This window comes from Episyrphus balteatus, chromosome 3 (genome assembly GCF_945859705.1).
Source record: "Episyrphus balteatus chromosome 3, idEpiBalt1.1, whole genome shotgun sequence".
NCBI classification, from domain to species: Eukaryota; Metazoa; Arthropoda; class Insecta; order Diptera; family Syrphidae; genus Episyrphus; species Episyrphus balteatus.
In genome coordinates, this window is record NC_079136.1 from 59,789,609 (window position 1) to 59,801,721 (window position 12,113).

The 12,113-nt window shown below is 30.8% G+C and overlaps 1 protein-coding gene across 1 annotated transcript; it reads left to right on the forward strand.

The window, feature by feature from the left end:
• Positions 1-675: 675 nt before the first annotated feature.
• LOC129914431 (DNA replication licensing factor Mcm3) lies at positions 676-11,840 on the forward strand. The gene is made up of 6 exons (XM_055993690.1): positions 676-911; positions 979-1,256; positions 5,209-6,220; positions 6,286-6,434; positions 10,714-10,798; positions 10,869-11,840. The coding sequence occupies exons 1-6, from the start codon at positions 846-848 to the stop codon at positions 11,721-11,723; spliced, it is 2,445 nt and encodes an 814-aa protein (XP_055849665.1). The 5' UTR covers positions 676-845; the 3' UTR covers positions 11,724-11,840.
• Positions 11,841-12,113: the final 273 nt, after the last annotated feature.

A 12,113-nucleotide genomic window follows, 5' to 3' on the forward strand; every position in this document is an offset into this window, starting at 1 on the left:
TTGGTTAACTTGTTCAATTTGCTCATTGTTTATACATATATTAACATTTATTGACAAACTTACAGGATTGGACTTGAAAATCATACATTTAGTTTTATTAACATTTAACACTAGTCTATTCATTTTCAGCCATGTATTTATCCTCTCCAGATCTTGATTTATTTTCTCTAAACAATCCGCAATGTTTTTACCAGTAATGTAGAGTAAACCATCATCAGCAAATAAAATGAGTTTTGACGAATTCATTATTTTGGATATATCATTTATAAACATTAGGAATAACCACACTCCCAGTATTGTGCCTTGTGGTATTCCTACACTGACATGAATTGGTGATGATATTTTTCCATTTACAGAAGTACGTTGGGTTCTTCCTTGCAAAAAAGATTTGAACCATTTAAATTCCGTTGATTTTATACCGAAATATTTTAATTTCTTTAGTAAAATGTCGTGATTGACTGTTTCAAAAGCTCGTTTTAAATCCAAGAAAACAGCAATCACAACGTTTTTGTCATCTATTTCTTTCCTCCAATCATTAATAACAAAACAACAAACAACTGCCTAATATTTGTGGGTTGACCTTAAACTTGTTCCCTTTTCATGGCTTCTACTGTAACTGTCAAAATTGTACAAACAACTCAAATGCACCCAACTTCACTCATGTAATTTTCGCGCCAAACACAAATCAAAATTTGTAAATTTTCGTATGTTGTTTGCATTTTATCCCAAGCAAAAATTTCAATTTGAATGTAATTCGCCGATAATTTATCGTGTTTATAATTAAAAAAATATATAAAAACTTTATTTTAATTGTTTCATACAAAATTATACAATAATTTAAAATCATGACTGATGCAGAACAATTTATCAGAGATATTCAACGAGAATACTTGGATTTCCTCGATGATGAGGTTAGTACACAGAAGAACCTAAATTCCAATTTCGTTCCCAATGCTCATTTATCATTCACTTCTTTAGGAAGACCAAGGTGCCTACACTGGTCACGTTAAAGAAATGATTGCAGAAAAGAAAAAGCGTCTAATTGTCAACATAAATGATTTGAAACGAAAAAATCCTCAACGTGCCCTCGGAATTCTTAAGAATGCCTCCGATGAACTATTGGCTTTTGGGCGGGCTGTCAAGGAATATGTTGCATCCATTGATCCAAGTTATGCCAAGACCTATGAAGACTTTTTTGTTGGTTTTGAAGGTTGTTTCGGAAACAATCATTTCACTCCAAGAGGTTTAACTTCTGCGTAAGTATTTTTTTACCGACTTCCAAAAAGGAGGAGGTATTCAATTCGTCTGTATTTTTTTTTTTTTTTTTTTTTTTTTTTTTTTATGTTTGTTACCGCATAACTTTGGACTGAGTGAACCAATTTTGATAATTCTTTTTGTATTGGATAGCTGGTGGCTATCTCACTCTTTGCCATAAGAACTATTTTAAAAACCATAAAACCCAGTTGTGATCCATGGAAGTCGGTTTTGTTTTTTTTTACTATGTTTCCACCTACGCTAAATCCGAGATTTAGCTAAGTAGATTTAGAATAAATCTCGAGATTTATTTTAAATCTACTTCGCTTAATCTCAGATTTGGGTTCAGCTACCCTAAATCTAAGAATTTCACCTACTTTCAATCCCAGATTTAGAATAAAACTCGAGATTTATGCTAAATCTACTTAGCTAAATCTCGGATTTAGGGTAGGTGGAAACGTAGTATTTGCTAAAAATGATTATTATTTTCTAGTCCAGACAAAATAGACATAAAAAAGGGCAAACCCAGAAATAATTCGCATAGAGCTGCAAATTGGTACAGAGCATTGAAATGTCGATTAAAGTAAAATGTTAAGTACCCAAAAGTCTCATGTGTGCAAAAAAAAGTTATTCAAGTTTGAATGTCAAAAATGAAGGGTTTTTATAAAAATAACTTTAAAACGGAAGAAGCTATTGATAGTGGAATAACTAATGCAAATTATTAGGGAACACGGCCGAACAGCCCCGATTTCGATGATCTTTTTATTTTCAAACGTCGGCAATTAAAAATACTTTAAAGTCTATAGGTTAAAAAATTAATTTTCAATTATTAAAAAATTAAAATTCAATTTTTTTTTACAAACCCAATTTTTGTTCCTTAAATTTCTGAATAAACTGATACCAACAGTTTTTTTTAGATAATTTAAGGGAACTAAATATGTGGGAGTAATAAGGGACAATCTACCATCGATTAAGCGATAGATGCAATTTTCTCAGAAAATAAAAATTATTTTGAACACACATTTTTAAAAAAGCCAGAAGCTCATTCCTTTCTGCAATCTTTAATGTATAGTTTTTGAAAAAAACGGTCCTCAAACTCAGATTTTGAAAAAAAAAATATTTAAAAAAATTTGTTAATTATTAGTTAAATTCCGAAGAGTAAAAGGTAATTTTAATTACGGTTTTGAAACAAAAATTAAAAATTACTTCAAATTAGATTTTTTTGATAAAAACTGAATTTTTGTATCGAAATAATTGATTTTCTCTAAGACTTTGACGAATAAGACCTTCAAACTTTCTTCGCTATTTAACCTTCAACAATAACTGTTGCTGAATGAAAAAAGACTTGTGGCACTCGAGGACTGCCGTGATTAAGCTATTGCATTGCATTTTTTGTCAACTTAATTTGTTTACCTACCCTACACAAAACCAATGATCATGTTTTGTATCTACCTATCAATTCATATACCTACAACAACAAGGTCACATTTGAAAACATGCATACACACAATCTCATGTATGTATTATGATATCTAGTTTTACTTGCACTTTGTTTTTGGTTAGATTTTTCTATTTTACTGCAAATATATTTAAAAGAAAAATTGTGTTTTCGATTCTATTTCAATTCGATTCCTCGATCTGGTACTTCCATATACCTGGATCGAAATTTCGATTCAGTTTCAATTCGATCTTTAAATCGGTCATACAAACGGGGTAATAAACTTCTCCAGACCAAAAAATAAGAAAACACAAGAATACTTTTTCTCTACAATCGCAACGCAACGCTTTAGGCTTTACTCGTTCACAAATCAAAACAAGTTGAACAAGAAACAGAACAATGGGAAGAGAAAACAAAAGAAAAGAAAATAATAAAAAAAAAGATAATTTTGTTTTGCTTTTGATTTATTCTGCAGACACAGCATTTATGGTCTTCTTCCTTTATCCTTTCTCTGTTGTCTAACATTATTTATATAACCCTCTCTGTCTGAACCAAAAACCATTCACACAAACAGCGCTTGCTTGCTCTCGTTCGTCTCGATACATGGAAGCTTCGTAGAATTATTGCACATTCGTACCATGTACACACATACCATACACGTTTAGTGAACCATCCATGTGTGCGGCGTAATAATTTTTCGTTACTATTTTCGTTACTATATTTTTTGGTTTAGTCCCCATCCCCATGCCAAGGTCTGTCATAAAATCTATGCAATAGCTTAAAAAGAATAACTTTATGTTTAAATGTTATTTTTTGACAAAAAAAAAAGGTAATTTAACTAATAAAAAAAGTTCTTGGAAAATGAAATACTTTTTAATTTTGTTCATAAACTGTAATACATATTGCTATTTAAGGCTTAACTACTCACACCACTTTTTGAAAAAGTACAAAAGTGAAAATATTTTTTTTCTGTTGTTTTTTAAACCAAAAAATAAGCTTTCTGCATCATTTGTTTTAATTTTCCAACTTTTTGAGCCACTGTAGTTAAGACTTTACTTTTATGAATAAAAATTAATATGACCAAAAAAATTTTAAAAATAAATGCATATTTTGTTAAGAAAAAATTATAAAAAATTAGATTTAAAAAAATCAATACGGCAATAGCGACAATTTTTAAACTATAGAGGTTAAAATATTTTTAATTACTGAAGATCTTAAAAATCGGAGCCCGTTCGGCTGGGTTCCCTAATGTTTCCATTTTTTTTAGCTTTATTTACTCCACTATGAAGCCGAGTATATTCTAATAAATTGTTTATTTTATATTAATTCAATGTTTTCTGTTTTAAGATTTTACACTAATTGGTTTACATTTTTGTATTGTCCATTATATCGTTTGATTTTTAAAATAAAAGTAGATTAATAAATAAATGAACAAGTAAAAAGTTAAAAAAGTAAATACAAGTAATCAATGTTAAACTTTGACTCATCCAACAATACTCGCAGGATTTTTAAAAAACTATTTTGACAAAATCCAAATGATTGTTTCGGTTCACTTCCGAAATGAATAGCTTTTTTTCTCGCAGCCCTTCCGTATTATTTTGATTCGTGCAAAACATTACGAAGAGTGCACACTCAAATGTTAACCGGTGCCATTTTTGAGGCACTTTTTGTTTTTTTTTTTTTTTTCACTTGTCTCAAAAATTCACTTTTTTTCCTACAAAAAAAGGTTTCCTTACTGTTTATTTTTATAATTTCGGTTGACCCGATGTTTTCGTATTTTTTTTTTTTATTTTTGATTTTTGTCCAATTTTTTTCTTAATTTATAGCTTATTTCAAAAGAGCAAATAATCTACACATACTTTAAAAATTTGTTTAGATAACATTGACCATTTGACAAAAATAGACAAAAAACGATATTTTCGATATAATATACCACTTTTTTGAGCGCACTACATTTCAAACGATAAGTGCTACTAAAGCATCTCTTAAGTTATTTTGTGGAAAATGTTGTAGTGTATGAAGTGAGTTAAAAATATATTTCAAAAAACTCATATTTTAGAAGCTAGGTACGAATTCGCAATTTTTGAGTTCGACCAAATATTTTTTTTTTAACGACTACTTAAAAAAAAAAAACAAAAAACGTTTTTATATAAAGGAGCATACATTTGACACATTTTAAAATCGCGATATCTTCTAAATGATCGTAGAAAATTAAGTGTTTTAACATTTTTTTTTAGGTAACTACAAAACCTTCAAGTCTTCCACATATTTTTTTTATAGCTTCTCCCGTTTCAAAGTTACATTATGAAAAACTTCCATTTTTGACATTCAACTTTAATAACTTTTTTTGCTCACATATGGAACTTTTGGGTACTTTTGACATTTTACTTTAATCGACACCTGTACCAATTTTCAGCTCTATGCGAATTATTTTAGGTTGAATGTCTATTTTTACTGGACTATTCTGATTTATTTCAACACAAAGGTCCTTGACAAATCATCTTTTCTTCTTCCAGCTATCTTGGAAACTTGGTTTGTGTTGAAGGTATTGTCACAAAAGTCTCACTCATTCGACCAAAAGTTGTTCGAAGTGTTCATTATTGTCCAGCCACTAAAAAAGTCATGGAAAGGAAATACACAGATTTGACTTCTTACGAAGCTGTCCCATCCAGTGCCGTCTATCCAACCAAAGACGATGATGGTAATCTCCTTGAGACCGAATTCGGTTTGTCCATCTATAAAGATCATCAAAGTTTGACGATTCAAGAAATGCCAGAAAAGGCACCTGCTGGCCAGTTGCCACGTTCCATCGATGTTATTTGTGATGATGATTTGGTGGACAAATGCAAACCTGGTGACAGGGTACAATTCACTGGCAACTATCGTTGTCTGCCGGGCAAATCAGGTGGTTACACTTCCGGAACATTCAAAACTGTTTTACTCGCCAATAATATATCGCATTTGAAAAAAGACAATGATTTGGGAATCACTCGCAAAGATTACTTGACTTTTAAGAAAATCTCCAAAGACCCAGAAGTATTTGAGTTGTTATCTAAAAGTTTGGCTCCTTCCATTCATGGACATGAATACGTTAAGAAAGCCATTTTGTGTCTTTTGTTGGGAGGTGTTGAGAAGAACCTTTCCAATGGAACTCGTCTGAGAGGCGATATTAATGTTCTTCTTATTGGAGATCCCAGTGTGGCAAAATCGCAGTTGCTGCGGTATGTTTTAAATACAGCTCCGAGAGCAATTCCAACAACTGGTCGTGGTTCGACTGGTGTCGGTCTGACGGCAGCTGTAACAACCGATCAGGAAACTGGTGAGCGTCGACTTGAAGCCGGTGCTATGGTCTTGGCCGATCGTGGTGTTGTTTGTATTGATGAATTTGACAAAATGAGCGATATGGATCGTACGGCTATTCATGAAGTCATGGAACAGGGAAGAGTTACTATATCGAAGGCTGGCATTCATGCATCTTTGAATGCACGTTGTTCGGTTTTAGCTGCTGCTAATCCTGTCTATGGAAGGGTAATAAATTATATGAAGATTGTTAAAAGTATTTGTTTATATGTTTTGAGTTTTTCTTTCTACAGTATGATCAATATAAGACGCCAATGGAAAACATTGGATTACAGGACTCGCTGTTGTCTCGTTTTGACTTGCTGTTTGTTATGCTGGATGTTATTAATCCCGATACAGATAACATGATTGCCGATCATGTTGTGCGCATGCATCGTTACAGGTAAGAACAATTATTTTATCTAGAAATTTGTAAATGTTTGAAGGCCTAAGAAATTTTTTGAATTGCCTTTTTGTTGAACCATTGCTTTGAACCTTAGATATTTACCCTAGTCGATAGAAGTTGAGTTCAAAATTCTGTATTCTTGTTCCACCTTAAACGAACATGACTTTAAGAATCTTCCAAAGAAAAACTGCTAAGTCAAATTTTTTTCTACAAAGTTACCCAGCTCTCAAGGAGTTTAAGGCCAATTCTGAGCAGTTTTGCTCTCAAATGAACAGGCACCTTAAGAGCAATCCACAATGTTTAATCCAATCTTGAAATTATGCTATAATTATTAGGGTGGGTCAAAAAAATCGAAAATTTTTTTTTTGATTTGGTACTCCGAAAAATCGATTGCTAGACCCCTCTAGAATATACACACCAAATATGAGCTCTTTATATTAATGGGAAGGTCCTCCGCTTTGCAATTTTCCATTTTTACATCAAGCTTCTACTAAAAAAAAATAATTTTTTTATTAATTGACTTTTTAGCAAATTTCTTTTCATATTCTTGTAGGAAATTGAACGCTCTACAAAAAAGGCCTTATACACTTTTTTCGTTTATCTAACCGTTGAATAGATATTTGAGGTCCAAAAATCGAGAAAATCTTTAAAAATTCGTTTTTTGTTCTTAATTTTGTAACAAATTGAAAAATTATAATGATTAAACGCGCAAGACATATTCTTGTTGGAAATTGATTGCTCCACAAAAAAGGTCTTATTAACTTTTTTCATTAATCTAACCATTCTAAAGATATTCGAGGTCAAAGTTAAAAAAAAATATAAAAACATTTTATATTTTTAAAAAATTTCTAATTCACTGAAACTTCATTATTTTCAAATTAACAAGATATATTCTTGTAGGGGCTTAAATGTTCTACAAAAAATTCCTTGGAATGAAATTGATTGCTTTAACCGTTTAGAAGATATTCGTATCCAAACCAATGCTCACTGATTTCAATAGTTTTCTTATGACCCGTATGCATTGCGATTTGGATACGAATATCTTCTAAACGGTTAAAGCAATCAATTTCATTCCAAGGAATTTCTTGTAGAACGTTTAAGCCCCTACAAGAATATATCTTGCTAATTTGAAAATAATGAAGTTTCAATGAATTAGAAATTTTTTAAAAATATAAAATGTTTTTATATTTTTTTTTTAACTTTGACCTCAAATATCTTTAGAATGGTTATATTAATGAAAAAAGTTAATAAGACCTTTTTTGTGGAGCAATCAATTTCCAACAAGAATATGTCTTGCGCGTTTAATCATTATAATTTTTCAATTTCTTACAAAATTAAGAACAAAAAACGAATTTTTAAAGATTTTCTCGATTTTTGGACCTCAAATATCTATTCAACGGTTAGATAAACGAAAAAAGTGTATAAGGCTTTTTTTGTAGAGCGTTCAATTTCCTACAAGAATATGAAAAGAAATTTGCTAAAAAGTCAATTAATAAAAAAATTATTTTTTTTTAGTAGAAGCTTGATGTAAAAATGGAAAATTGCAAAGCGGAGGACCTTCCCATTAATATAAAGAGCTCATATTTGGTGTGTATATTCTAGAGGGGTCTAGCAATCGATTTTTCGGAGTACCAATTAAAAAAAAAGAATTTCAATTTTTTTGACCCACCCTAATAATTATATATATAAAGAAGGCGTTACTACTTAAATGCTTTCATAGCCCGAAAAAACAACGTTTGTCAGGGTTGTTTTCAGATAATTGGACTAAAGTATCGGTTGTATCTTTAAATTGTATTCTTAATAAAAAAAAAAAAACTCGCGGAGAACTGTTTTTAGAAGAATTTCCAATTTAAATATTCCGGAAAATGGCTCCTGTTTTCTTTTAAATTACAACGAAAAAGATAGTAAGGTATAAATTCTTCGGCCTTAATCTTAAACTACACCACTTTTCCTGAAAACTTTTCGGCAAAATAAGACTGTTCATAAAAATTAACTTAAAAAATTAAAAAAATACGAATTTAAATCAAATGAAAGGCAATTATTAAATAAAAAGAAAAAAAAAGTAGTGAACCACCAAAAGCTTTTCAAAGTTTTCTAAAATGAGCTGAAAGAATTTCCTTGAGCAGAATCGAGTAGACTCGATTTAAAACAGTCGAATTATTAATTTCAATGTTTTCGGAAAGTCTAAAGTTGATGTCGCCATTAATTACAGAATTTATTTGTTTAACTAGGTTAGGTTAACGTGGCTATCAGCAGGAGAGGTGATACATTTAGACTATGATTGGTCCGTTGTGATACTTTGTTCAACTAGTTATGGGGCGAAATTCATAGTCGTTACTCAAGTTAAGATTTTTTTCAACTTGAGCATTGACTTGAGAAAATATTTTTCTCAATCAAACTCACAATGAAATTTGACTGATTTGAGTAAACTGTCATCTAAAATAAATATTTTTTAATTATTCGCTATCAGTTTTTTCCTTTAATGTTAAAAATCTCGTCAAACACAAAATCAAATCGATACCGAATTATTAAGAAAACACATTTTTAGATGATGGTTTATTAGTTAAATTAGTTAAATTAGTCAAATTTCTTTGTGAGTTTGATTGAGGAAAATATTTCCTCAAGTCAATGCTCAAGTTGAGAAAAATCTTAACTTGAGTAACGACTATGAATTTCGCCCCATAACTAGTTGAACAAAGTATCAGGAATATGAATTCCTCAGTTAGATGCTGTCATACCCTTACTAAGACGCAAAATTTCAATCACTCCGCTTAAAAATAAAAATAATTTTCATTATTTTTTACTTTGAATATGAATTCCGCTCAGTCTCTCAAGCTTTTAAAAATTTGAGAACAAAATCCAAAAATTTATTTTAATACTTAAGAAAAAAAATAAGAAATTTAATTTTGATAAGAAAAGTACCTACTCAATCTTCCTACTTTCTTTTTCTAATGTGTTCAGTTCAGTTTTCATTCTATATATTTATTATGGTTTATAAAAATACAGATTCAAGAGTTTTTTCGATAAAAAAAAATTAACTAAAAAAAAGCCATAAGAAATAAACAAAATTGCGATAGGCATTGATAAGTAAAAAAATAAAAAAAAAAAATAAAAACATATACATACATATTTGGAATCAGGGGGATATGAATCGTGTTTGTATAAAGTCTATACTTTCATACGATAACGCAAAAAAGGAAAAGTTAGGACAATCCGTTCCCTAACTCATTGGCAAATTCTGTCTAACTCTTGTTTTGTGGCAAAATAAACTTATTGGAACTTTATATTTTTATAATCAAAGCTTTTAATCGATTTTTACTCAAATCTTGCGAAAAATTTTTGATTAAAAAAAAAACAAATTTTATTTTATTTGAAAAATTAACTCAAAACGCATTGTATAAAATATTATATTAAACTAGATGATCCGGCGGACTTCGTTCCACCTTTTCTAGTATTTATTTCCAATATGTTGCTCAGCAGTGTGTGAACCTTTTCCAATACCAACAGAAATTGGGTCTCAACAACAAATCTAATACATAAAATTCTTGTGTCGCGGCGTTTGTTACCAAACTCATCCGAAACGGCTGAACCGATTTTTATGAAGTTTTGTGTGCATATCGGGTTGGCTTGAGAATCGGCCAATATCTACTTTCCATACCCTTAAATAGTTAGGGTGGTCCAACCAAATTTTTTTTTTTATTAAAATGATTTTTATGAAATTTTGTGTTTTTTCTGGTAAAAAAATTACAAATACAAATGGACTGCGGAAAGTAAAATTGTTCCAACTCCATAGGATTTTTTTAAGGACTTCGAAAATTTTGTTTTCACTCCATTTAAATAAGTCCTCTCGTTTTTTTTTTCAAAACTGCCTAAAAATCGAGGTAATATTTGTGCCCATGATTATGAAAGTGGACTAAGGGCCGGTTTGTTCACACTCGATTATCTTTTAATCTAGGATTAAGTCACTTTTTGCATTGTTTAAAGAAAAACTTACATAATAATTTTCTTATAACGATTTAATTATATTTTTTTATGAAATCACTAGAGGAACAATAAAAAAGTTTATTTATTGCAATTTCGCTTTCAAATAAACTTTACCCCTTGAATAATAATTATTTTAAAGCTAGATTTGAGGCCATTTTTAGGAGTGACTTAGTCCACTTTCATAATTAAGGGCACATTTGTAAATTTAACTGTTAAGTGTATTTTATTTTTAGGTGAACTATCGTTTGTAATTCAATTTTAACATTCATTTTATTGCCTATTTCTTATTTAGAAATCCAAAAGAATCTGATGGTGAGGTTTTATCTATGGGAAGTAGTTATGCTGATTCCCTTACCTTTGTGAGCAATAAAGAAGAAGTAAGAACCACAATTTACATAACTTATTAATTTTTACTTAGTTGTTAATTTTTTTAAATTTTTTTTGCAGAACAAAAAAGAAACAGAACTTTACGAAAAATACGACGCTCTTTTGCATGGAAAATCACGTAAGCGTCAAGATAAAATTCTTTCAGTTGATTTTATGCGGAAATACATTCAAGCCGCTAAATGCATGAAACCCAAATTAACCGAACAAGCATGTGAAGCCATTGCAAATGAGTATTCTCGTCTTCGTTCGCAAGACAATGTTGAATCCGATGTAGCTAGAACACAACCAGTGACAGCACGTAGTTTGGAAACACTGATTCGTCTCTCCACAGCCCATGCTCGTGCACGAATGTCAGCAACAGTTACAGTTGACGATGCACAGGCTGCAATTGAATTGGTACAGTTTGCCTACTTCAAGAAAGTCCTCGAAAAAGAGAAGAAGAAACGTCGTCGTGATGGTGATGGAGACTCGGATGAAGAAGAGGTTGAAAATGGTTCTCAAGAAACGACACCTTCGCGACGCAGTAAACGTGCCAGAGCAGAAACACAATCAGAGCCAATTGATGCAGATGAAGATGATGGTTTCGTGCAACCTCAACCAGATGAGGGTGATTTAACTCTTCGTGATACAAGACGAAGATCTCAAGCTTCATCTGGAACAAATGGCAATAGCGAACCAACTGTTGTAGCGACACCTGCTTTTATATCTGAGGAAAGATTGAATGTATTTAAAAATAGCCTTCAGAAAATGTTCCGTGAGGCGAGGGAACAAAGTTTGCCATTGGCTAGAATAACAGCTGCAGTTAATAAGAACAATGATGAAGCGTTTACATCGGGTGAAATTGAAGCTGCCGTTAATAAGATGACTGAAGATAACCAGATTATGCTGGCTGATGATATTGTTTTTCTTATTTAACAACATAACATGCTTAATTTGTTCAATTTTATATTCTGTCTTTTTTATGTTTTCTTTAAGTTTTTCTACTTATTTTCTAACCATAAAATATTATGATTACAACAATTAAAAGTACAATATTATTAAAAAAAAATAGAAATGTTTGTGGAAATTATTTCATGTTGCATCTTAGTAAATGTGATAATTCCATAAATGAGGGCTCCGATGCTCTTAATGCTCTTCGTGTGCGTTATCCATCTAGTTCTTTTAGTCCTTTCCGACAAAAGCTGCATGCAGTTTGATATCTATTAAATTACCGACAATTTGAATTAAACTTACGTGTTGGAAAAAGCTTTCAATTTAAAATCTTAAATAAATTTCGTCTCTTCTTTTTTTCAATATTATTACGAC